Source organism: Chiroxiphia lanceolata, chromosome 18, assembly GCF_009829145.1.
Source record: "Chiroxiphia lanceolata isolate bChiLan1 chromosome 18, bChiLan1.pri, whole genome shotgun sequence".
In the NCBI taxonomy this organism is placed as follows: Eukaryota; Metazoa; Chordata; class Aves; order Passeriformes; family Pipridae; genus Chiroxiphia; species Chiroxiphia lanceolata.
In genome coordinates this window covers 8,270,342-8,296,047 of record NC_045654.1, presented here as the reverse complement: position 1 = coordinate 8,296,047, position 25,706 = coordinate 8,270,342, and the positions used below count along the sequence as shown (strand labels likewise).

Sequence of the window (25,706 nt, the reverse complement as noted above, 5' to 3'; positions counted from 1 at the left end):
TCACGGCGGCGGGGCCGCGCCGGCACCGGCGGAGCGAGAGCGGGGGCTGAGGGGCCGCGGGGGGTCTCGCGAGAGGCGGGTATGTTCTCGCGAGACGGGGGAGCCCGAGGGGCGGCGGGGCTGGGACTGGGGACAATTCGGGGAATTTGGGGTGGGAAAGAGCTCCGGGAGCATCGAGGCCGACCTGGGACCCAGCACCATCTTGTCACCAGAGCACTGAGTGCCACGTCCAGGCGTTCCTTGGTCACCTCCAGGGATGGGGACTCCACCACCTCCCTGGGCAGCCCCTTCCAATGCCTGACAACCCTTTCCGTGGGGAAATTCTACCTGATGTCCAATCTGAACCTCCCCTGGCGCAGCTTGAGGCCGCTTCCTTTTGTCCTGCCCCCTGTTTCCTGGGAGCCCCACCTGCTCCAATTACTAAGCAATTAGTGTGTGTGATTAATGAATACCTCAGTGGCTGCCCAGGGTGGAGTCCCCAAGTCCCCATCCCTGGGAGTGTCCAAAACACGAGTGGAAGTGGCAATTTGCCATATGGATTAGTGGGGCTGGTGGGGTTTGGTCAGAGGTTGGACTTATTTTGGATGTCTCTTCCAACCCTAATGATTCCATGAATAAACATTCACCCCTCTAATTGTCTATTTGTGCCCTCTTCTCTCTCCTCTGACCAGGCCAGCTCTGAGTTTCCCTGGAGCCCCCTGTGTCTCAGGATGTTCCTGAGGAGCTGTGCCCATGCCCTGCTCCGTGTCAGGATCCAGCAGCTCCCGCGGGGGCTGATCCAGTGCCACGGGTCCGGGTGGAGCCGTTACAGGGCCGTGATCTTTGAGGAGAGTGGGGTCCTGCTCCCAGACCCCCACAGCACAGCCACAGGTGTGTGCTCCCAGTCCTGAGCTCATGGGATGTCCTCAGTTGGGAGGGACCCCCAAGGATCATCCAGTCCACCCCCTGGCCCTGCCCAGGACATCCCAACAATCCCACCCTGTCCCTGAGAGTGTTGTCCAAATGCTCCTGGAGCTCTGGCAGCCTCGGGGCTGTGACCATTCCCTGGGGAGCCTGTTCAGTGCCCAATCTGGGGGAACTGGGGGAAGAACCTCTTCCCCCTCTGGGGGAAGAACCTTTTCCTGAGATCCAACCTGACCCTCCCCTGGTTCTCATGAGACACCCCAGATGATGAGTGCCATCAAAAGTCGTAGAGGTGACAGTACCCACCCTGAACCCACTTGGTAACGAAACTGTCCTGTAGTGCCACCAGCTGATACCACCCAAGGTTGGTGCAGTCCTTGAGCACCTTCAGGAACCCTCCAAAGATACCACACCAAAACCAGGGATGAGGTGCTGCAGTTCTTGGAATGCCAAACCCTTCCCTGTGTGCTGGGTCCATTACCCCAGTTCAGCACATCCATCCTCATGGGCCATGGATCCACCTCAGAGGGTTCCAAGCTGATTTCCCAGTTCTGGAGATGCCATTACATGCTCTTCCCTGGCTTTTTCACTTCTCACCCTGTAGACTGGGAGGCCCAGAATTGTATTCCAGCTGGCACCATCCAGCAAGCCCTGCTGTCCGGAGGGGAGAACAGTCCCTCCCGGAGGTATTCCAGAGGAGAGCTGACAGCTGTGGAGTTCCTGCAGGAATTGGGACAGCAGTGCTTTGAGATTGTAAGCCAATCCCTCTTCCTCCTCTCCTTGTGCTTCCTGGCTGCATGGAAATGGGATGCTGGGGTGGTTCGGTGAGGAAGGAGGAGCTTGGAAGAGAAATCCTGTGCTGGAAAGGTCTGGATTTTCCATCTAGGAAGCCTTGCTGTCTGAGCAGGGCAGATGTTGACTGCCACCATCACCCTGGTACCCGGGCAGGGCAGGCAGATAAATTTCCCTTAATTTCCATCAGCTTCTTTCATAACTTTCTGATTTCAAGACACCTCTTGGATCAGCCCAGGTGAGAAAGCAGCTGGGAGGCTTTGGCTGTCAGTTCATACATGGACAGGAGGGATGGAGACCGTAGTCTCCAGGGAGGATTCTCAGATCAGTAGAAGCTCCTCCACCACAGCCCCAGGGACACAGAGCAAGAATCCTCTTGGAATAATGTCCTTTTGAAACAGCTCAGTGTAAACTGCAGGTTTACTGTCACTGTTTGTCTCTACCCTGCCTTGATCCCATGGCAGGCACAGTCCCAGTGCATTTCTCTTTCCCAAAATCAGCCCTGTATCTCCTCTGCTGCCTCTGTAGAATCAGTAATGTGAGAACACTTGTTTATTTGGGCAAAGCCATGTAGCTGGGATATCCCCTGCCTGCCTCCTGCTGCCAGAGGAAGTAGGACAGCGAGATAAGGTGATCAAGCAACCTACCCACCCAACCACTTTTATTTTCATCCCTGCTTAAAACCCATTTATGGCTAATTATCATTCCTGGGGTTTCTCTGGTTTCTTAGGCAGATGTCCGTGTTCCAGTGGACTCTTTTCTCTGGGACTTAATCCGGGCTGAGATGATAAAACAGCTCCCCACAATGGCAGAAGCAGCTCAGTGTGTCCGGGCAGAAGGGCTTAAGACAGCTCTGCTCAGCAACAGCTCATCCCTGGGGAAGGGAGGGAGGTTCCTGGCCCTGGATCGACGGCACTTTGACGTGGTAAGGCTGGATGGATCCTGAATGTGGCTCTGCTGGATCCTAATGTGGCTCTGCTCCTCAGTCTCAGACTGGAATTCTTTCCATGCAGGTACCAAGTGAACAGCACCAGCAGCAGGTGTAGGCAGACAGAGAGCAGTGTAAGAGCCTGGGAAAACCTTTCCTGGCATCATTCACTGGAGGGACTGGGCCCTGGAGAGGGGCTGAGTGACTCTGAAAAATCAGAGTGCCCACACAACCATACAACCACAGTCTCTGTGTAACAGGCACAGGCAGTGATTTCAATACAGGACTTGGAAGCTGGAACAGCATACAAAAATAAATGTTATTACCCAGTGCCCCTGCCTGCTTTAAACAAAAAAAGCTTTGAAAGAGTAAGGACTCTTCAAAGAATTGCAAAACATCCCCTACATTACAAAAAAACCCAGTACCCCAACGTGCCAATCTGTGTGAGCTGAGGAGCAGGAAGAGACCCCTCTCCCAGCACAGACCCCTCTCCCAGTAGAGCCCTCCTTCCCAACACACCTCACCTTTGCAGAGATGACACAGAAGATTCTCTATGAACCTCAAGGCTGGTTCCAGTGGCACCATTTGCACACGAGGACTTGGCTCAGCATGACAGAAAATTTGCTTTTTTTGTGTGCCCCGCTCAAATCTTTGAATTTCAGGAGTTTAAAGCTTGTTTTATAACCTTGATTGGGACAACAAAATATGCAAGGAAAAGTCATATTAATGCATTTAAAACCTGGGACTGTTTAAAGTCATCTTGTCAACATTATGCTGTTATTGGCTCAGCTTTCTGTGTGTTCCTGGTGACACAGGTGCAGTGGATGATGCTCTGGTGGGATGTCTGTGTGATTGTCACCACAGGGTGTTTCAAAGCACTTCAGTAACCTCTCCATGTCACAGCCCATGTGTGTGTGGTGCTTTGGAACAGCAGGCAACAGCAATTAGTGGGGAAAAAATAATTGAATGTGGATTTCCATTACTGTTGGTTTTATATCCATCCAGTGGATTAATATTTATTCCTGGAGTGTTATCAAAGCAGGGAGGAAACAGTGCTTGGATTGCTCATGGTCGTGGGAGTTCAGAGACTGACTCAACACTTTTTTGATCCGGATTTGGGTGGATGGTTGTGGTCAACACTTCAGCTGCTGTCAGGGTTGGTTTGGGGTGGTTGGTGGGTGCAGTGGTCAGGACACTTTTCCAGAGCTGGAAGGTGCTGCCATCCAAGGCTTCCTTGGACAGCATTTAGCAATTGGCCTGGGATACCCAGTGAGTCTCCCACATGGGGACATCTCGTTGGATATCTTCCATCCAAGGACTGGCTGATCCTGTTCAGCTGATTTGAGCTGAAGAGCCACAGCCAAGGCAGTTGGCACCCACACAGTCACTGGAATCACGTCCCATCCAGCTGCAGGCCCTCGTTCCGTGTCCTTTATCCCTCATGTTAATTAGACTGTCAGTCTCTTTCCCACCCACTCACCTCCATTTCCATTTCCCACCCTCCCATCTCCATTCCCAACACTGCACAGCTGTCTGTGGTCCCAGCAGGCTCATCCATAATCTATTTGGTGTTGCTGTAGGTGGTTGAATCCCATCAGGAAGGAATTCACTGGCCAGATCCCGGGATTTACAGGCTGTGCCTGGAGCGCTTGGGTGTCCAGCCCCAGGAATCCATTGTCCTCGACAGCAGCAGCCACAACCTGGAGGCAGCAGCCCAGCTTGGCATGAAAACAGTGAAGGTACAAAGCAACTCATCCAGGGTGGGATTTGAGGATGGATTTGGAGTCCAGAAGCTGTTTGGCTTGAACGGCTCCATATTTTCAGTGGCAGTGCCTGACTCGTCTTGCCAAGCCTTTTGTTCCATCCTGTCCTTGTTCCTGCAGGATGTGGTGGGGTTAAAGTAGGGATTACTGGCAGAGTCTGCACTGCTCTGTTTCATTCCCAGCTCCAAACCCTACAGCCAACGGAACCTTGGAGAAGTCGCTTCTCCTTTCTGTTCCTCAGTTCCCTATGGGAGAAACAGCCCCAACCTACGGCTGAGCCAACCACATCCACCTGATGGGAGAAAATGAGCCCTATGTAATGAATTCCTGGAAGCTCTGAGGCCTCAGGGATGTGTCAGCTGGGACTAACAGGTTGCCCCCAGGCTTTGGAGACAGTGAGCACAGAGGGGTTTTACTTCGGTGGGGGGACCACCGGGGGAAGGACAAGAGTGGGACTGGTGGGAAGAGTGAACTCTGCTCCCCTGGACTGCACACAGGGAATTCCAGCTCTTATCCCGGGCTCACAGTGCCTATGCCACCATCACAGGTACATGTCCAGGACAGAGACCAAGGTGGGAAGCTTCACGTTGGCAGGGAATGATATGTGAATTCCTGTGTGTCAGTGAATCAGGGAACGACCCATGAATTGCTGTGAGTCAGTGGGTCAGGGAATGACCCATGAATTGCTGTCAGTGGATCAGTGCCATTGGACTCACAGATAAATGCATCATAACTGTGCAGGGCTCTTTCTTTCCCAGGAAATTTTATCCTCCACCAGTGTTTCTCTCTCCCTCCTGCTTTCAGGTCGATGATCCGGAGGCAGCACTCAAAGAGCTGGAAACCCATCTGGGATTTCCTTTGCGAGGGTTTGTCCCCTATACTCGCTCAGTGGGACCAGGCATGGAAATCCCAAAGGATCAACTGCAAAAGTACCTTGAAAATGTTCTGGGTGCCCACCCAACAGGTATCACAGTGGGTATGGCCCTTCAGTTGGAAAGCCTGGATATTCTGGAGCCATTGGCTTTTTCCATCATATGACAGATGGATTGAAAAGTAATAATAATGAAAGGCTCCTAATCTTCAAACAGTACAGGCATACAGCTTTCAGTGATCCATCACTGTTTCCCAGAAATGGGAAACAGGATTTTAGGATGTCCTCATTTGGCGGGCGGGGGGGGGGGGTTGAGCACAAGTTGCCAAAGAGATGCCAGGAATATTCTTGTCCTGTAAGCCATCTGTGAGCTACTCCCAGGGGTTTGGGACACAGAGTGGGATCTCAGACCCAGGTGCAGGAAGGGGCTGTAAAACCTGGAGAAGTGCTGACCCTCTACTCCCAACTCTCAGGCCCTCTGGAGTTACGGCAGTTTGACCACAGAGAGTCCAGCCGGAGCTTTTTGGTCAAGTTTGGGGATCATTTGCTGGTGCTGAAGAAGGAAAAGGAGCCTCCTGACAGCCCCAGTCCCTCAGGCCCTGCTGTCCCAAGGGAATACAGGTGAGAGGCAGCCATGCCTCACATGGGAGGGGTCCTGCTGCAAGGTGTGCTCAGCAACAGAGCTGCAGGACTTTTAGGGGGGATCATTTGTGATCTCCCCTTGTTTTTCAGAGTGTTGGACAGATCCCAGGACTGTGGGCCATATGAAGGCTTGGGTGCTCTTCTTTCACCCACCCCAACTGTGTTATTGTAGTGTATTTAACACTGAGCACAGGACTCTGATGTGTGTGTCTGCCTACAAGGATGTGTTCCAGTATTGATTCCCTCCTGCCTCCCTGTGCTGACCCAGCTCTCTGACTCACCTGGCAGGCTCCTGAAGGCTCTCTCTGAGGCTGGTGTTCCTGTTCCCACTGTACTTGCTCTCTGCGAGGACAGCAGGTAATCCTGGCCCTGGGATCCTGTTCCTGATCCCAGCTTTTGCTCTGTGCTTGACAACTGCACCCAAATTCCCCCAAACACGAGGAGAGAAGAGAAGGAGCCAGAGCTCACAGAGTGCATTGGTGTAGTTAGCATTTGCCATGTCTGGGGCTGGAGGAGCCTCTAGAGGTTCAAAGGACAGAAACACTTTTATTTGGCTTGGTTTAGATGTGTCCTGTTTTAGCAATTAATCAAAATGCTCCCTCTGAAAAGCAGTTATAAAACAATGTTTTAGGGCTTCCTGCTGACTCAGTGTGCTCAGGTTTGCAATGAAGAGGGGTTTTTTCAAAGTGCCAGACCTCAGACAGCCATGACAGCAGCAAATCTGTGACCAGGACACCCCTCATAGCCTGCAGGCAGCTCAGATCTCTGCTGGCTGCAGGAACAGTCTCTGCACTGCAGTTAAATGTGTGTCCAGCATTCCTGGTGTTTGTGCGCAGCCTGACAGCCCAGCTCCACACCCACTGCAGGGAGGCAGGGAAAGGGCTGCTGCTGGAGCCTCCAAGCTCAGCTTCAAGGAGCTGGAGGGACCAGGGCTGATCATGGCACAGCCCTGTGCCACCACACACCAGCCTGGGCAGGGCTCAGGTGAGTGCTCAGGTGCTGCTGAGGCTGCTCTTCTCCTGTCCATGTTCAGGGGGCGGGTGAGCTTTGAGGGGTGGCAGTAGCAGGATGAACTCAGTCCCATCAGTCCCCCCCTTGCTTCCCCAGCACCCTTGGCTCACCTTTCTACGTGATGGAGCTCTGCCCTGGCCGTGTCCACCGCGACGTGTCCCTGCCAGCGCTGCCGCCCCACCAGCGCCAGGCCCGGTACCGCACCATGAGCCACGTCCTCGCCAGGATCCACAGCGTGGACCTCAGGGCAGCCAGGCTGCAGGACTTCGGGGAGCACGGTGAGAGGAGGCCAGAGATCCTCCATCTCCTCCTGTGTGTCAGCATTTCAAGGGATAGGCTGGATGGGCCAAACTGGGGGCAGTGGGGAAAGGGAAAGGGCAGCCCAGTGTCTGCATCCCCAGGTGTGGTGGGAGGGCTTGGAGAGCTGTTTAGATCCTTGAGTCAGTGTTTCCTGTGAGGAGTTCCCAGAACTTCCTGCCATGAACACAAGCTGCACTATGGAGTAACTTATTTGCAGGAGGAACTTGCTTGCTGCCATCTCTGACCAAACCTCCTCAGCTCCTCCAGTGCCTCAACAGAGCCAGCTCAGCTTCCTGGATCTGGTGGAGATCAGATTTGTCCAGGATCAGATTATTTCCACCAGAATATTAAATCCAGTGCCCAATTAACAATGTACAAGACCCCTGGAAATTGCAGTTAACTCAGGGTGCTAGACTGAGTTCTACTTGGCTGTTGGACTTTTTCTGCATCCCTTTTGAAGCCTCTTTGTGCCAGTCCCTTTTCCCTGTTCCAGGTAATTACATTCAGCAGCAAGTTGAGACCTGGACAAAGCAGTACCGAGCTGTGGAAACTCACATTATCCCAGCGATGGAGAGACTCATCCAGTGGCTGCCTCTGCATTTTCCAGAGTCTCAGAAGACAACACTGGTACACGGTGATTTCAGGTACTGCCCTGGAGCACATCCCAGGCAGGAGGGAGGGACAGGGAGTGTAAAGTGACACACAGACAGCTTTAGAGCAGTCCACAAGCTGGGCTTGGGTCAGGTTCAGCATCCCCCAGGGAATAAGATCGAAAGTTTCTTCACCCAACTGCTGAAAACACTGGTGTAACACTGGAGGATCATCAGCTGTTTCTGCAATACCCAAAAATCAGCCCTGGTGCTTCTTGCTGATGGCATTTGGTGCTGAAAGAGTTTGGGTGGCAAATCGTGCCAGTGTTGCAGGTGCAGTCATGGAGTGGGGTGGCTGGGGCAGAGGGGAGGGGTGCTGAGTGATGTCTCTGTGCTGCCAGCCCCTGGCTGGGTCCTGCCAGGGCTATAGGGCTGCAGTGGAGGCGTGTGCCAGATCTGGCCCAAGGCTCCTTCCCTCAAGACTGCAGGAGCTCTCTGCCCCTGGAAGGGTGGCTGCCCACTGTGGCTGCTCCCTAGGGGAGTCCTGCCCTCTCCTGGGGCTCAGACTGGTGAGGGCTGTGCAGAATCTACAGCACATGGCAGAGCAGGGTCTGCAGCGGCTGCATGCCTTTAAAGTGACCAGAGCATCCCCTGGACAGTAACTTGTGTGCTTCAGTTTATGATTAGCCTGTCCTGTAACATCTGTTGATGATCTGAGGCTCTGACTATCCTGGTTTCATTCTCCAAAGCACAGTTCATTTCATCATTAACCAGGGAGTTCACTACTGAGTAACCTCCGTCCTCTGCTTGTAGAAATTTAATGTTCCACTTGTGCAGCCTCCCAAAGGACTTGGCAATTTTTGAAGAGAGTGAAGAGCACTGGAAAGCACCTACTGCTGCTGAGCACTGGGATTTTTTTCCCCCTCTGGAGACTTTTCTGATCTCTTTTTCCCTCTGATACAGGATGGACCACCTGGTCTTTCATCCAGACAGGCCAGAAGTCCTTGCTGTCCTTGGCTGGAAGTTTGCAGCTCTAGGAGATCCCTTCTCTGATTTGGCGAATAGCTGCATGGCCTATTTCCTACCACCTCACTTTAGTGCTCGGAGAGGTACAGAGAGGGGCAAAGCCAGTGTGACATGGAGAGAGGAACAGAGCTCAGAACAGATTAGCTGTGCCCCAGGAGCTCAGCTGGCACCTGGGCTCACTGCAAAGGGCTCGGGGTTTGCATTGCTTGCCCTTTCTCGCTGCAGCTCTGAAGCTGGGCAACTCTTTTGGGTGGGAAAGCTGTGAACCACACCAGGAACAGTTTGTCCACAATTATACACTTGTTAAAAGGAGTGATTTAGGGTTAAACTGGGAGGAAAATTCTTCCATCATTGAGGAGGAATCTCTGTCAGTCACGGCTTTCACAGTCTTACCCTCACCAAGAGAACTGCCCTGTGTGCACTTCAGCTGCACGGGCTGGTGTCCAACCCCAGAGTTCTGTATGGAGCCAGCCCAAGTGCAGGTTCTGGATGGGTACAGGTGCCTCCATGGAATTTGCCTGGCTCTGCCACAGGTCTCATGGCATCCCTAGGGAGCTGTGAGCTCCTCACTGTCAGCTGACTTACTGTCACCCCTTCACTGTCCCCTCACCCAGGCTTGAGGAAGTGTGATTTGAGGCAGCTGGGAGTTCCCACGGCAGAGGAGTATTCCCAGATGTACTGCGGCCACATGGGAGTGGAGCTCCCGGAGAACTGGAATTTCTACATGGCCTTTGCCTTTTTCCGCCTGGCCGTGGCGCTGCAGGGGCGGCACCAGCGCTGTGCGGCAGGTGAGGAGCCCAGCGAGGACAGCTCTGCCCTGCACAGGGCACAGACACAGCACAACTCTGGGGAGGGCTCCCTTTCTGAGCCAGGGAGGTCAGAGCAGCAGGGTTTGGGCACTCCGGGCTGGGAATCCCGAGAACTCTGAAATTCCAAGTGCTGCAGCAAAGTGTGGCATGTCTGGCACTCTTGTGCTTTCAGCACAGAGCTCTTGTGAGAAATGAGGGCTCAGAATGAAAGATCTTGTTTCTCTGATGAGCGGCCGGGAAGCAGCCATCCAGTGATATGTGTTCCAGAGGGATGGGAATAGTGTCCTGCAAAGCACAGGGCTGCCTCTCTGCTCCAGCACAGTCTGCTCCTGTTTGTGTGCATCAGAGGTTGCTGAGAGGTCTCCTCTTTCACAGTTGAGAGCTCAAAGCCGTGTCCTACAGGTGGAGCTCTCAGACCTTCAAACTCAGCACCAGCCTCCTCCAAGGACTCGGGAACAGGGAGGTGCTGGGAACTCTCGTGCTGTTCATCTGCACACATCAATTCTGGCCTTGGAGCCCTTAGCAGAGAAAAATGGGATGTTATTTTCACATCCCTTTGAGAGGGTTTTGTGGTTGGCCCAGACGAGGGCACATGGTGCTGTTTGGGATGTGACTACATAAGAAATGGCTCTTTGAAACAAGTCCTGCTCTCTTGTCCCTAGGCAGCCCAGCCCCAGGTGACAGCAGCCCTCAGGATGCAGAGTTTGTGGCTGAGCTGGCTTGGGAGTTTGCCATAAAGGAAGGATTCCGTGTGTTTGAGAGCCTCCCCCCCACAAAGCTGCTCGCACGACATTCCAGCACCTGGGCCGGGCGAGGGCCATTTCCCAGCAGGAGTTACAGCACCTGGCCACGTCCTGTGCCCAAGGTTCCCCTGGTCATTCCTCCCATCAGCCTGTTGGGGATGGCCCAGGATCTTCATTGCAAGCTGGAAAATACAGTGGGGCTTTCTGAGTTCCCAGCCCAGTTGGACTCCACGTGCTGTGCCAGAACTGCAGGTGAGATCTTCCCCCCTGGAGCTGCTCTGCTGCACCTGCCCCAGGGTGGGGGTCGTGGCCTCTGCCCTTGCTCTCCTGATCACATCAGACATTTGGCACTCACAGAATCCGGTGGCTTGGAGGAAGGAGGCTGGCTTCCCATGGCTGTAACAGAGTTCATATCCTGGGAAACAGTGATTTTAGAAGCTGGAACTCCCTTCTAACAGGAGCAGATTAATGCCAGCCCAGCTGTAATTACTGGTGCTGCTCCACCAAGTCCTGCCATCAGTGCTGATGGTGTGTCCAGAGCTTGGCTGGGCTTGGGCTTTCCAACCTGCCAGTCCAGGGAGGAGATGGCTGCTTGTTCCCTCTCCCTGATCAGGGAGGCCTTGGCTGCTGACTCTCTGTGGGAAAGAGGGAGCTAATTCCCTTCATAGTGTCCCTCTGGTGCTTCCTTGAGAGGTCCCTCAGAAGGTCAGGGAGCCGCTTGTACCTCCACAACTCTCGTTCAACTCTCTGCTCTTTGTGAACCAAAGCAAACATCCCCACCCTTGGGCTGCCGCTGAGATCATACTCTCAACTATTCTAGTGGCTTTATCAAATTCTAGTGGGTTATTTAACTGCCTTTTAGCTGCCAAAAACATATCCCATCTGTTGTTCTGCCCTTCCAAAGCATTTCCTTGTGCTCTGGCAGAAACCAGCAAACCCCAGCGTTTCAGGGTGCTTAGCAGCTGATCTGCTGGGAAGCAGCAGTTCTGGGGAATTTGGGAGTGCTGGGATGAGCAGATCTCCTCACCCTTCTTAGAAACACTCATTTTTACCAAACATCAGAACAGTCACACTCTCTCTACTCCATGCCTGGGGCTTGTGGAGACACTGCTCCCTGTGTGTGGGACCATGGAGCCCCCTCATCCCTGCCATCTCCCCATCCATCCCACTGCTCTTTCCCTTGGCATCGTCCCTGCTCTGCCAACCTTTGCTGTGGAAGTCTGTTGTGAAAGCCAGGGGAGGAGTCTTGCTGCCTGCAGCAGAAAGATAATGCAGAGAAGGGTTAAACAGCCAAATATTCCTGGCCTGGAATTGCCACAGTGCTCCTGGGCTGGGCAAGGGCCAAGGGCACGGACAAGGCTGCTCTGTGCTAGCTGGCACTTCTGGGAGGGGTTTATTCCTGGGAGCTTGGCAGCCCTTGGCTGAGGTACTCCTGGCTGAACAAGGCAGGATCTCAGCTGATCCTGCCCCATCCCACACCAGGAGCCAGCAGACTTTGCCTGCTGGTCCCAAAGGTTGCCTGTCCCCACAGTTGTCCGGGGAGATCCTGTCCAGAGGAGTTCAGTTTCTCCCTCAGACTGGCTATCAGAGGGACATCAGGGTCACCAGACCACCTAATGTGTCTTAATAATAATAATAATAATAATACTCTTCCCCCAGGCAGAGCGTGCCAGGACCAAAGCAGAGGCTCTGGTGGCTGTACAGGCCGTGGATCAGGCAGCCAGGTGAGCAGATACCTAATGCTTGAGCCTTCCCTGACTCAAAAAAAGAACACAGGGACCCCCCCTCCCTACTGCGGCCTCCTCCACCCCACTGCAGCATGGGGCCTGTGAGCATGAGGGGTGATTTGTCCTGTGGGGCTCCCAGGAGGATGTTTCCCCAGCACTGTGTTCCCAGAGTACTCCCTGCCATCCTGCCCTGGTCCTGCAGCCCTTTCTGTGCCCAGCTGGGCTCTGATCTCACTCTCCCACAGGTCTCTGGAGCAGAACATCTCCACAGTGCAGATCCCAGCCTGGTGCTTCCCTTGGACCTGAGCTCCACGTCTGGCTGAGGGTCCCATGAGGGTCACAGTCCTTTGGAGCCTCGGATGGAAAACTAAACCATCCACTCTGGCACGGGAGAGGCCCTTGTGCTAAGGGCAGCCTGTGAGCTTCCCAATTCCAGTGCTGTTTGTTGTTATCTGTGCTCAGTGCCTTTATTGCCCAGCTCAATATGGGGCAAAATCATCCTTGGACCATGAGGCTCCAGAGAGTCAGTCCCGCAGCAGGGAGATTTGGTCAGGAATGACCTCAAGGACTCTGGATTCAGGGGAGACTTTGGAGCTGAGACAGTGCCTGGTCCCTGGAACTGGGAGGACTCTGTTGTCCCGTGACTGCAGTGGGTTTCTCTGGGTCTCTTCAGGGATCATGGAAGATGCAGTCTAGATCAATGGGGGATTTCAGTACTTCAGGGAGGTCAGAGCAAGGGGAGAACTGTGGGAACAATCATGGTAATTCCAGGTTCTCTGTGTGTGGTATTAGTTCAATATTAAAGTGATGGGCACAGTTCTTTGGATTCTCCAGCTCCTCCAGCGTGGGCACAGCATCACAGCCCACTTTCACAAGGCCACATCCACCTGCCATGGGTGGGCACCACATCCCTGCTCTCAGGGACACAAGGGGCACTTCAAGGAGCCCTGGGGTGGCCATGCTGGCTGCCCAACACCAGGATCGTGGAGTTTGGGGAAGCTGGTAACCTGAGCTTTGGAATCTCCCAGGCTCTGGGGTGAAATTCCACCTCAACCTCAGGCACTTGGCTCTGCTGTGGAAGAAGAAGGGAGCCTGTATCTGAGCCTGAATCTGCCCAGCCCAGGTACTTGGGATGGTTTCCGAGCAGGCACTTGGCTTCTGCACCTCCCACCATCTTATCTTTCAGGCTCAGTCGCAGCCCCTGCAGGGCTCAGAGCTGGGTCTGCCATCGAGGTGGGTTAGTGCTGCTGGGTCTGTCTGCCAAGCCCCAGGGAAGGAAAGGGGCTCAAGAGGAGCATTGACACAGGGCTAGCATTCAATGTCATCCATTTTCCACCACGGGATCAGCAGGACACACATGGGGGCTTAGCCCTGAGCTGGAGCTCAGCTCTGTGACATGCCCTGTGGATACACAGCCTGACCTGCTCCCTCTGGGAGACACAGGCACATCTCTGCAGGTAAAACAGGTCTGTCTGGCGTCTCCCACAGTGGTTTAACACGTGCAGGTCTGTAACAGCATAGAGAACGTGTTGCAACAAGTCGTCCTTGCAAGTGCCATCTCCTAAAGGGCTGCCCACAACCTGCTGTCTGGAGCGGTGAAGGGAATCGGTCACCCTTCAGGGGATACAGGGGGACAGGGATGAGAGAGGAGATCCTGCCCAAGAGGATTTCTTTTCAGCTGATCCAGGATACACACAGCCTAATCTGAGTCCTGCTGGATAACCTTGGGCAGGCATTTTGCCTGGGCTCTGTGGTTCCTCCCTGCACGGTAGGGCTGAGATTCCCCTCCCGAGGGAAATGCCTGGAGAATTGCAGACGCAGGAACCTCCAGCAAGACTTTCAGCACCCTGGGTCTTCCAGGACACTGGGGCAAACTATATCTGAACTGACATATCCCGCAATTTTTGTGGCGCCTTTTATAAACCAGAGCCATCCCTGTGACCTTTCAGAGACCCCTCACTGAAGAAGCCAAAAAAGTGCAGTCAGACACAGGGTAATACCACAGGTTTCTTTGGGAGGTTAAAAACTCTTGATGTTTTTGGTCTGTGGCTTCCTTAGTGATGGTGATGATAACGTGAGCACACCCCTGTTCCCTGCACGTGAACCTGCACTTGGGAGCCTGAAGTTGCACAAGGCATCTTAAGCAAACAAGAAAAAAAGGCCTTGAGCCATTGTTGGGAGTGATTTTACAAAGCCTCTCCTTTGTATGCACTGAGTAATGTCCCTGTTGTGAAAGCACTTGAGTGGTTTTGTCCCACTGCCAGACACACAGGAGCTTTTTTGGATTCCCTTCTGCGTGGTAGTGGTGGCACATCCACGGTCCAGGTCTCCAACTTTTCCCTCATCACAGCACTTTCCCACAAAAGTAACCAGCACAAGGGAGATGCTTTTGGGTTTTTTCTCTGCCTTTTTCCTAATTGTTTCCTGCACTAAGTTCCCTGGGCAGGGACAGGGGCAGTGTGGCTGCTGACACTGATGAGGCATCCCCGGTGCACCAAACCAAGCCTCATTTGAACTGAACTGAGCTGGGCCGAACTGACCCGAACGGTGCTGAGCCCAGCTGAGCCCAGCTGAGTCCTGCTGAGCCACGCTAAGCTGATCCAAACGGGACCGTGCTGAGCCGAGCTGAGCCAAACTGCGCTGCCCGCACCGAGCTGGATCGAGACGATTCCATCCGAACCAAGTCACGCCAAGTCAGTTCTAGGCAGCACCGAGCCGAACCGTGCGGGACCCGGCCCCGTGGGCCGAGCCGTGCCGAGGTGGGCGGGACGGGGCGGGGCCGCTCCGAGGAGCGGGGTCCGGCCCGGCCCAGCCCAGCCCAGCTCAGCAAGGCTCAGCTCAGCATGTTGCGGGCGCTGGTGCGCAGCTCCCGGCTCTGCCCGGCCCAGCTCCGGGCGCCCTTCTCGGCCGCCGCCGCCTCCCCCATCCCGGCGCCCAACCCGCGCCCCGACATCGCCTTCAACAAGGTAGGGTCGTGCTGGGGCCGCGCTGGTCCCGGCTCAGCCGGGCTGGGCCGCCGGGTCCGGGGCTGCCCTGTCCGCGTACGGGGCTGGGACATCCCGGTGGAACGCTGGGAGCGCTGGAGCCCCCGGAGATTTGCGCCCGAAACCTTGTGCTGCTGGAAAATCCCACTGGAAAAGCTACCTGGGTGCCCTGTGGGGCTCAGAGTGTGTGTCCCGCCACCATCGGGCCCTGTCCCCATCTCCCGGTGGGCTCAGCATCGGGAAAAGGAGGAAACTCTGGGAATGGGAATGAGGAGGGGAAGGTGCCTGTCTGGGTGTTGGTTATCGGCAGAGATCAGACCCTTGTTCCAGAGTAAACGCTGTGGGATCACCTGTGCGGGGTGCTGGGGAAGGCAGCATTCCTCTCCCAAGGAATTCCACTCCTCCCCGATCGCTGTGGCCAGGCTGGCGGTGGTTGGCCGAATGCTCGGCGAGCTCTGGGCGATCACCGCGATCTTTGCACTCGCGCTCCTGTTTCGGACCTGGAAAAACAAATTCACCCTTTGAAAGAGAGAAAGAAAGAAAGAATTGGTGAAAAGCTGTTGTTGGCACCTGGTTCCATTTCAGAACAGTGCACGGGAGCCTAAAATCAGTTAATCTGGGAAATAATAGAATCATTTAAGTTGGAAAAGATCCTTAAGACTGTAAGAAATGCTGCAAAAACTCTAGTGCTCTGTACAAAATCGCATGACTGTATGTCTGTGCCTAAAGCATTTTCCCACTGCTCAGTCTCCTGAGTTTCCCAGTATCCCTGCACACCTCCAGCCAGGCTTCCAGGCCTTCCAAGTTTTCCCAAGATGAGAACTGCTTCCAATTCTCGTGCTGTTTGCTGAGCTGTGATTTCTTTGATTTACTCGAGGCTGTGTCTTTTGTTGTGTGCTTTTTAGGCTAAAATATCTCCATATTGGTGCAGGTTTGGAGCCCACACAAGTCAAGTTAAGCCCTTTTAATTAAAGCCTCCTCAGCTGCCATCAAACAAAGCTCCCCCAGACTTCACTGGGCTCTGGCTCGAAGCCTCAGCTCTGTTTGGCTTTTCCTTTGCAGATTTTCATAAATAACGAATGGCACGATGCTGTCAGCAAGAAAACCTTCCCCACCATCAACCCAGCCACAGGGGAAGTCATCTGCCAGGTGGCTGAGGGTGATAAGGTGAGTGTGGTTTGGGTGAAATGGGTTTGTTTTCTGTGTGAGCAGGTCCAGGGGGGTTGCAGAGGAAGGCACCACCTCCCCTCTCACCTGGGCAGCTCCACAAGGGCTCTGTATGCAAATACCTCATCAAGTGCTGCTTGTGTTCTTCCTTGACTGCTGCTCTCAACAGAACCTGGATTTGCCCTTCCCAGCACCAAGCTGGGACTGGGAAGGGCAGAGGAACAGATGTGGTGTGCAGGAGAGCCAGAGTTGGGAGGTTTGGGAGCAGTCCTGGGCAGAGGTTGTTGGGACGGGCAGGGATGAAGGCAGACACCTCTGTGGTCCTGTGGGTGCTGTGCTGGCAGTGTGACACAGAGTCACTGTGAGAGAGGACATAGAAGGTCAGGATTCCCCTCACAGCCCCTTTCTGCTGCAGTGGAAGACCAATCCCAGCCCTAGGAAATTAAAAAATTAAAAAAAGAACTGGTGGGGAATAGTCACATAATCATCCCCTGCCTTATGCAAGGCCCTGCTAAGAGTTTGTGGCAGAGCTGAGATGGTGTTTCCTAGCAATTTTGGGTTCTTCCTACAGTCTGGAAACTTGTTTGAGTTCCCCAAGGGAGGGGTGAGTGAGGGAAACCCTTTGTTGTTTGTTCTCCGTGGCAGCCTGGCTTGTCCTGGCGAGACCATTCCAGCAAGCCAGGACAGAGAACCAACCAGAAACAAATTAGTGCCTGACAGGACAAAATGATGGGTCAGAGATCTCTCTGATCAAGGAAAAACTCCTCTAGACTGAATCCTGAAGAGTGTCAAAAGAACACTTCCAGAGCTTTTTCCATGCCTGGTTCTAGGATGCAAATATTAACTCAGCGGGTGACACTGCAGAAATAACTTGATGATGTTTGCACTCCCTGTCGTTGAACTAACAGTCTGAGTGAGGGTGGAGGTGGTGGCTGCACAGCTGTTGCACCCTCTGCTGCACTACCAATCCCGTTCCCTCTTCCCCATGGATACAGACTGGCTGGGAAAGCTGTGTGGGCTCCAGTGCAGTGTTTGTGCTGAGGCTGTGCTGCTGCAGTGCTGCCTGGGCTGGTGGTCACAGGGCAAACCCAGGGGCTGTGGCCCATGTGCTGATGGTGTCTGGCAGTGGGGCAGCTGCCAAAGCTGCAGGTTCTTGTCCCCAAAAAGCCTGGCACAAGCAGCCACTCTGGCTAGGGGTTGTTTTCTCCTGGAGAGTGGATTTTGAGAGAGAGAGAGAGTGTGGGCTGGTTATTCCTTTCTCACCTTCTTCCTGGCCTCCTCCGCAGGCAGATGTGGACAAGGCGGTGAAGGCAGCCAAGGCAGCGTTCCAGCTGGGCTCTCCCTGGAGGAGGATGGATGCTTCCCAGCGGGGGAAGCTGCTGCACCGCCTCGCCGACCTGATCGAGCGGGACCGGGCCTACCTGGCGGTGAGTGTTGTGCTCCGTGGCCCAGCTCTGCCCACGGGAGTTGGTGTCCATCAGGTGTCCCAGGGCTTCACCCACAGCTCAGGCTGGGACAGGGCTGCGAAGGGTGGGGAGGTACTTTTGGGAAGCTGGAAGCAAAAGGCCAACATGCAGGACAGATCCAGACTGCAAATTACAAACAGAGTCAAACTGTACACTTGAGTTTCCCCCCTCACCCGCTGTTGTCTTTCGCAGGCTCTGGAGACTCTGGACAATGGCAAACCCTACGCCATCTCCTACCTGGTGGATCTGGACATGGTGGTCAAGTGTCTCAGGTGGGTGTGAGGTGACAGCCACAGCTGGCCCATGGCAAACAAACCTCTGCAGGGACAGGACAGGTCCCTCCCGTTCAGGGGCTGTGGAGTCTGGAGCTGACTGGTGGTTTCATCTGGCCCATAGCAGAGTGTCACACACCTTGGGTTTACCTTTTGCTGTAATTCATGGGGCTTTCCAAAGGTTTGTTAACTATACATTGTCTCATGTTATACACAGGTCTCACACTAATGGTGGTGATCCATTAACAGCACAAGAATGACAGAAGCTATGCTGTGCAAAGTGCTGGCAAAAGTGGAAGACACAAATATTTGCATTTACTGGCCACCCTTAACATCACCTTTTTGGGAAATATTTGCATTGGGGTGTGTTTTAGGAAGTGACTGAAAATAGGAAGGAAGCAAATACTTGGAGGAAGTTGCTCTTGTTTTCTGTTGACAGGACACTTGTTATTTTGTAATGACTGGTTGTTTTAAATTCAGTGACCAAAACATTATTGTCTCCAGATACTGTGCAGGCTGGTCAGATAAATTCCATGGGAAAACCATCCCGTTAGACGGAGACTTCTTCTGCTACACGAGACACGAGCCAGTGGGAGTTTGTGGACAGATAATCCCAGTAAGTAAAATGTAACAGCAGTTCCTGCAGCATTTGAGAATTCAGTGTTACAAAGAAGTTACTATCTGTTGCTGCACCGATGCTTCCTCCCTGTGGTAAACAAAGTTCTGCTTGCACCAGCTGGGAGGGCTCTTCCTTCACTCTGGGAGTTGATTTCATGGGCTCTGAGTAACATTTACTTTGTATTTGCTGATTAAAAAAATTTTTTAAAAAGGATTTAACCCCCTTTATAGCAGTTACCTAGCTCAGAACCACAATTAAGTTTAAACTACTGCCTAGAATCAAATCCAAAATTCCATGTGATGAGGCAATAGAGCTCGAGGGCAAAAATCAGCTGTTCTGTGTGTGATGTTATTTCAGTAACAGGGTGGTTTGTCAACAACAAGTGGCAAACACATTTGTACAACGAGCCATGGATAGTGTTACCTCTCTGTGGGAACAGCCAGGGTCTGATTTTTATGTGCTGTATTTGCATGTTCTTCATACTTGCATTGAGCAAGAGCTGCACATAAACACCTCCTTGGTCTGCATGGGCTGCCTGGTCATTACAAACAGGCTCTGTTTCAAAATGCCTCAAAAGAACATTTAATGGCTAAGGTAAAAATTATTCCTCAAAAAAGCTGGGGTTTTACAGCTCACACTTTGGAGTACAGTTTTCCTGCAGTGCTTGAAAAGGAGGCAAAAATTGAAGAGCAGCTCTGGGAAGATCCAGGACTGCTTCCACAGGTGCTGATTTGAATGAAGCTCACTGGGTACTTACTGAATAATCAGAAACTTTCCAGTTCAGACCAGCAAATCCCTCCTTGTTTTTCAGTGGAACTTCCCACTGTTGATGCAAGCCTGGAAACTGGGGCCTGCCCTGGCCACTGGGAACGTGGTGGTGATGAAGGTGGCAGAGCAAACCCCCCTGAGTGGCCTCTATGTGGCCAGTCTGATCAAAGAGGTGAGTGCCAAGGCCAGGCTTCCATTCCCTGCTGGAGTGGGGAGAGATTCACTCCCACTGGGATGTGACAGGAACAGGGAGGAGCTGTCTGCTCTGCAGAGTGGCTGGATTGTCTTGCGTCTCTTAGCATTGATTTAACAAAAAAACCCAACCCCTTTTGTCCTTTTAAATGTGTATGCAGAGAATGTAGATGTTGATTAGGGAAGGACTCTTTGAGGTTCACTTAAATAATGAACTCCAGGGTGATTAGGAAGTGAACATGTATATATATATATATGTATGTATATATAGATCCAAACTGTGCTTGGGATGTGGGTGGGGAGAGGAGTTGTCCTGGTCATTGCAAACTGAGCATTAAAACTCCAAACCAATTTTAATTTCCCAAAGTGAAAGTGAAGTGGAAATGCTCTGTTCCTGGTGGGAGGCTGACTGAGGGTCACTAACAGAGGAGTGTAGGTGAAATCCTTGATTTGTAAGAGGAATAATGTTGCTGTCTCCTGGGAATTGTCAGGCTGGATTCCCACCGGGAGTGGTGAACATCATCCCTGGCTATGGGCCCACGGCAGGGGCTGCCATCTCCTCCCACATGGACATTGATAAAGTGGCTTTCACTGGCTCCACAGAGGTAAGGGAGCACCTCAACCTTCCAGCCCTTGGGATGCAGGGAATATCTCACTGCTGGAACACCGTTGCTGTATAAAACACTGGAGGTGTTTGCCTTTTCTGTATAAAATACTGGAGGTGCTTTGCCTTCTACATCTCACTTTAAAAACTACAGCTGATTCCAGGGTGTGACATTTATTTTTGCATGACATAAGACTCTTTTATTCTTATTTTGTTCTTTAGAATATTTCCCATTGTTTCCCTTAAGCTGCTTCTTACTGGAGGTGAAACTGGGCAGCCTTACAGCCCTGACAATGAGGGGATTATTACTGAAGTGCTGACTGAGGTGTAAACCCAGTGCCCTGCCAGGCTTTGCTGATGGAGGAGTTAATTCCAGCCCCTGCTCTGCTCTCCTGCAGGTTGGGCACCTGATCCAGAAAGCTGCAGCAGAGAGTAACCTGAAGAGGGTGACCCTGGAGCTTGGAGGGAAGAGCCCCAATATCATCATGTCTGATGCAGACAGTGAGTCCCTTCTGTGTAAAGTTTGATCTGTGCCTTTTACCTTGACTTTCTGCAGGCAGAGCTGGAGGGGAAAGGAAAGGAAACCTCTGCTGTCCAGCCCTGACTCCGCTGGGCTGGTCTCACCCAGAGTATCAGCACTGCTCCACTCCCACTTTTTTTTCCCAGTGCTGTGAAGTTCAGTTGTCAACAACCTGTTGTTTCAGTATATCTTCCCTCAGTCTTTGCTCCATTTTTGGTTTAATTTCTGTTTCTCTTGGAGCACACCACTCTTCCCTACACTTAAGAAGTCCTGGTTCCCTCCTCCCTTGCATACAGTCTCATTTTTGGTCTTGATGAACCAACAAAAGTGCTTTTATATGGCAGCGAGGGAGGAAATTCTTCTGGATCTAAAAAAATTTGTCCTTAATACCTGACAAATTCAAATTAGGGCTGTAATCTGCCTCAGATTAGGTATTTTTGTCTAGTATGGGGTGCCTTAATAGACCCTCATATGAATGAAATATGTATGTAACTTCTGCCACACCAAAGCATGGAAAATGCTGCCAAGTGACAGGACGTTGTACCCCCATCAGTCTCTGTGATAACTGTTCTAAAGAAGTCATCTTCTGACTCTGGTTGGGTCTATTTGCTGATTTGTTTTCTCTCCTCTCCCCACTCTTAGTGGACTGGGCAGTGGATCAAGCCCACTTCGCCCTGTTCTTCAACCAAGGGCAGTGCTGCTGTGCCGGGTCCCGCACGTACGTCCAGGAGGACATTTACAATGAGTTTGTGGAGAGGAGTGTTGAGAAGGCCAAGGCCAGGGTGGTCGGAAACCCCTTCGACTTTAAAACTGAGCAGGGGCCTCAGGTAAGAGCAGGAAATGCCCTCAGCTGTTACCTCATGGAATAGTCCCAATCCTGAGCCATAGTGTGTCATAGATTAGAATGGAATTATCCTTCAGTCTCTCGATTAACCTCCTTTGAACTGTCCCATGATCTCCTTGCTTGTGCAGGGGGAAAGGTTAATTAACCATTCTGATGATTCCACAACCTCCACTTGACGCTGGCATTTAAAAACGCTCCCTTTGAAGCTGGCTGGGCACTCTGTTGCGATTGGGAACTGCTGGAGCACAGCAGGTGGGAGCAGAATCTACTTTCCCCCCAGTGGAGGTGGAGCTGATGTGTGTCCTCATGGCTCACAGGTGGATGAAGAGCAGTTCAAGAAGATCCTGGGTTACATCAGTTCTGGGAAGCGTGAGGGAGCCAAACTGCTGTGTGGTGGCAACGCCGCTGCCGACAGGGGCTACTTCATCCAGCCCACGGTCTTTGGGAACGTGCAGGACAACATGACCATTGCCAGGGAGGAGGTGAGTCCTGCAGCACCTTCCTGGCCCTCACCTTCTCACTCGTGTCACTTTGCCCCCTCTGATGCAAAAGCCCCACAGGTTTACAGGCACTGGGTGTTCATGAGCTGTGAAACTCTTTCTAGAATTATCTTCCCTCCCGATTACATCCTGGGCCCTGCGGAATAGGGGAAGTGATATTTGAATTTCATGTCTTGTGTGACTTCTTACACCCATACACAGCTCCCACATCACCCACATGACCCCGAGTTTCTAAGTCTTTGATGTTGGTAAAGTATTTTTTCATGTTGGTTTGGTTTGGTTTAAATGTTGAGATCAGGAACACGTGTTTCTAGTCAAATGCAAGTATTGACACAAAGCAAATTGTTAGATTGGTAATGATTCATACTTTGGACTTGTCCAGAGGGAGACTGAATGTACCTGAGGCAACAAACGTGGAAGGAAAATAACCAGTATTTGCTATTTCCCTCCAAAGGTGCCTGATTTTCCTCATTTGCCATATGAAAGGTCTGGACCTGTAGGATAAAAAGCAGAATGTAGGTGCTGTGCACAGACCCAGAAAGATTGAGGCTGCAGTCAGGAGGTTTCTGCTTATCTACCTTCACGGAGATTTCCACCTGCTCTGTTTGGACGTTGCAGATCTTTGGGCCGGTCATGCAGATCCTGAAGTTCAAAACCATCGAGGAGGTCATTGAGAGAGCAAATGATTCCAAGTATGGGCTGGCAGCCGCCGTGTTCACCAGGGACGTGGACAAGGCCAACTATGTGTCCCAGAGCCTGAGGGCTGGCACAGTCTGGTGAGCTCCCTCTGCCTCCTCCCAGAGCTGCCAGGAGCTTCCCTGTGTGCTGCCAGGGCTCACTGGGCTCATTCTTTGATAGCCTGTCCCTCCTTTGGATCCAATTTTACATGTACTTCACTGAATGTCCTGTCAGACTTCAGTTGTGATGGTAACTGTTGGTAAAATTTTTTATATATATAAATAATACATATATATATATTTTTAGGTTGGAAGTATATTTAGGCTGGAGCTCCTCTGCTCTGGAGCCAGGCTGAGAGAGGTGGGATTGTTCAGCCTGGAGAGGAGAAGGCTCCAGGGAGACCTGAGAGCCCCTTCCAGTGCCTAAAGGGGCTCTGAGAGAGCTGGAGAGGGACTTTAGACAAGGGCCTGCAGGGACAGGACAAGGGGGAATGGCTTCCCACTGCCAGAGGGCAGGGTTAGATGGGATATTGGGAAGGAATTCTTCCCTGTGAGGGTGGTGACGGGCTGGGATGGAATTCCCAGAAAAGCTGTGGCTGCCCCATCCCTGGAAGTGTCCAAGACCAGGTTGGACGGGGCTTGGAGCAACCTGGGACAGTGGAAGGTGCCCCTGCCCATGGCAGCAGGCAGATCTGGATGAGCTTTAAGGTCCCTCCCAACTATTCCATGATTCTACGATTTATATTAAGTTTCCATACTCCCACTGTGAATTAAGGAATGGGATGGGGGAGAAGCAATCCAGTGCTGCAGGCTCTGAGCGCCAGCAGTGATGGGATCACTGGGCAGGGACGTGGCTGCTGCAGAGGATGTTCTGCTCTGTCCTGAGCCTGTGCCAAAGGCATCACTACAAGACCAGTTTCCTGCTCTAGCACAAGATTTTGGAGATCTAGGATCCCACTGTCTTTATTTTTTACTTTGTTTTAATTGGTACTGAGGGAACAAGTGGGTGCTTCTGGTACCTGAGCTCTGAGGGGGGTGAGGGCAGCACTGGGACAATGAGAGATGGTAACAGATTCCACGATGTTCTGTGTGATAAGGTTTCAGGATTAATTCTGTTGCCTGAGAGAACTGGTAAATACACAAATCCTGCAGAGAAACTCCTCCCTTCCTCTGTTGCAAACAGATCAGCTGTCCCTGTGCTGCCAGAGGGCTCTTCCATGAAGAATTCCTGAGCTCCAGGTGTTTAACCCTTGATTTCCATTCCAGGATCAACTGCTACAACGTGTTTGGTGCCCAGGCCCCCTTTGGGGGCTACAAGGCCTCTGGGAACGGGCGAGAGCTGGGGGAATATGGGCTGGATGCCTATGTGGAGGTGAAAAATGTGAGTATCCCTGTGCCCAAGGCATCCCCAACCCTCTGCTGGAGCTCCAAGTTGTACCTGTGCCTGTTGGTGTGGGCTGGGCTGAGAGCTGCAATTCTTCCTTCTGGTGCTTGAGAGCAAATTGGAGCAGAACTGTGACCCAGACCTGGAGACTCCCCCTCTCCCTGAGCCTTCCCAGTCTCCAAACCTCTCCCTGTCCTCTGGTTCTCTCCCGCTGCCTCTCCAGTGACCACCCCTGAGCAGTCTCAAGAAAAGAATCACTTGTGACTTTTTCTTCTCTTTTTTCTTCTAGGTGACAATCAAAATTCCACAGAAAAACTCCTAAAGGAAAGGACAGCAGCCTCTCCAAGAATTTGGAAACACTTCTGCAGCTTCATGAGACAAAAAGCAGCAAAACCTCTAAACACACAAAATTTAGGTGCAAAAATAATGTAACTCCGCGTTGAGAGATTTTTTTTTTAGAAGGTGTTTGAAGGAGCTTTTGTTTAAAAAAACCACATTACTTGGCTTTATCTTTTTAAAATACCAAATACAGCGAGTTGAGCACTAACACGAGATGGGTTATTTTGGGTACAATCACCCACATGAGATGGGTGTGATCTTTCCATCTGTATCTGATAGATATGCTTTTTTTCCCCCAGAGAAATCATTGAACTGCTTGTTTAGTCTAGGACGGTTTATATAAAGTAACAATTCTTTGTTGGCTTACAGAGCTGTCTCTATATCCTTGCCCTATAAACTATGTATGTCCCTCTTGTGTGAGCAGACTGAACTCGGTGCGTACCTGGGCAGGGAGTGAAATCTGTGAGGTGAAAGTGTTTTCTTGTTCCTTCCTGCTCTTTGTATCCACTCCCAATAAACATTCCTGTCTAAGTGCAGCCAACCCTACCTTTGTTGGAGGTTTGTGCACACAAATCCCGGCCTCAGCAAGCGGTTTTTGAGGGTTTTCGCTGCCTTTCCTGCTGTCTTTGTGCTGGCTTAAAGGAACTCCTACACCTGCAAGGCGGGCAGAGCTACCTGAGCACCGGGGGATGTGAGGGGGGCCTAAGCCTCACTGAGGGCGCTGGGAGACACCTCCCTGGTGTGGTCACGAGGGGTGTAGGGGGACTGTGAGGGGACACGGAGGGCGCAGGGCAGGTTCGGAGCCTCCTTCTCGCTGTTCCCCCTCAGGGCCGCATGGGCGGCCGTTGCCGCAGATCTCGCGAGACTACGCTGCGCCCGGCTACTCAGACCAGCAGGTGCGCTCAGATGTCGCGAGACTTGGCGCCGCTCGGCCCCTCACGACCCGAGGAACCTCCATTCCCCTCACAGTGGCGGAGCCTAGCGATCTCGCGAGACTTCGCGCTGCCCGGCCCCTCAGACTGGCAGGCGCGCTGAGATCTCGCGATATCTCTCATCTCGGGACGCGACGAGCAGCTTCACCCTCGATCACCGCCTGTCCCACGAGATCTCGCGAGACGTCGCGCCGCGCAGCTCCTCATGACCCGACGCGCCTCCATCCCCCTCAAATCCCGCGGGCGCACAGAGATCCCGCGAGACTTCCTGGGATGCCGCGAGAGGGGCGGGGCGAGGGTATTAACCCATCTCATGACGTCATTAAAAAAGCG

At 52.5% G+C, this 25,706-nt stretch overlaps 2 protein-coding genes and 1 long non-coding RNA gene across 6 annotated transcripts; 2 read left to right on the top strand and 1 right to left on the bottom strand.

Annotated features, from left to right (window-relative positions):
• Nucleotides 1–4: 4 nt before the first annotated feature.
• Nucleotides 5–12,617, top strand: ACAD10 (acyl-CoA dehydrogenase family member 10). Its single transcript, XM_032705815.1, is given in 15 exon segments — nucleotides 5–79; nucleotides 672–870; nucleotides 1,508–1,656; nucleotides 2,426–2,620; nucleotides 4,204–4,362; nucleotides 5,191–5,350; nucleotides 5,731–5,878; nucleotides 6,188–6,256; nucleotides 7,007–7,188; nucleotides 7,704–7,854; nucleotides 8,764–8,909; nucleotides 9,441–9,614; nucleotides 10,298–10,562; nucleotides 10,564–10,630; nucleotides 12,351–12,617. Coding segments are annotated over 14 exon segments (2,103 nt in total). The 5' UTR covers nucleotides 5–79; nucleotides 672–710; the 3' UTR covers nucleotides 12,429–12,617.
• Nucleotides 2,317–25,627, bottom strand: LOC116795801. Of its 4 annotated transcripts, XR_004360162.1 has the most exons (4): nucleotides 24,989–25,627; nucleotides 6,181–15,589; nucleotides 3,148–3,308; nucleotides 2,317–2,917 (listed from the first exon to the last, which is right to left on the bottom strand). It is a non-coding gene; the product is annotated as an uncharacterized LOC116795801 (long non-coding RNA). The 4 variants fall into 4 exon arrangements; XR_004360161.1 differs by lacking the exons at nucleotides 2,317–2,917; nucleotides 3,148–3,308; nucleotides 6,181–15,589 and adding exons at nucleotides 20,915–22,177; nucleotides 24,157–24,334 and having other exon boundaries at nucleotides 24,989–25,597; XR_004360159.1 differs by lacking the exons at nucleotides 2,317–2,917; nucleotides 3,148–3,308; nucleotides 6,181–15,589 and adding exons at nucleotides 20,915–22,177; nucleotides 24,157–24,343 and having other exon boundaries at nucleotides 24,989–25,596.
• Nucleotides 14,877–24,977, top strand: ALDH2 (aldehyde dehydrogenase 2 family member). Its single transcript, XM_032705817.1, has 13 exons — nucleotides 14,877–15,071; nucleotides 16,152–16,256; nucleotides 17,543–17,683; nucleotides 17,915–17,994; nucleotides 18,499–18,610; nucleotides 19,425–19,553; nucleotides 20,065–20,178; nucleotides 20,576–20,678; nucleotides 21,340–21,524; nucleotides 21,859–22,023; nucleotides 22,660–22,817; nucleotides 23,985–24,099; nucleotides 24,392–24,977. The coding sequence occupies exons 1-13, from the start codon at nucleotides 14,949–14,951 to the stop codon at nucleotides 24,422–24,424; spliced, it is 1,563 nt and encodes a 520-aa protein (XP_032561708.1). The 5' UTR covers nucleotides 14,877–14,948; the 3' UTR covers nucleotides 24,425–24,977.
• Nucleotides 25,628–25,706: the final 79 nt, after the last annotated feature.

Coding starts and splice junctions, on each gene's coding strand:
- ALDH2 (XM_032705817.1), top strand. CDS start 14,949: ATGTTGCGGGCGCTGGTGCGCAGCTCCCGGCTCTGCCCGGCCCAGCTC. Junction 20,179..20,575: donor CTTTCACTGGCTCCACAGAG/GTAAGGGAGCAC, acceptor GCTCTCCTGCAG/GTTGGGCACCTGATCCAGAA. Junction 22,818..23,984: donor CTGAGGGCTGGCACAGTCTG/GTGAGCTCCCTC, acceptor TTTCCATTCCAG/GATCAACTGCTACAACGTGT.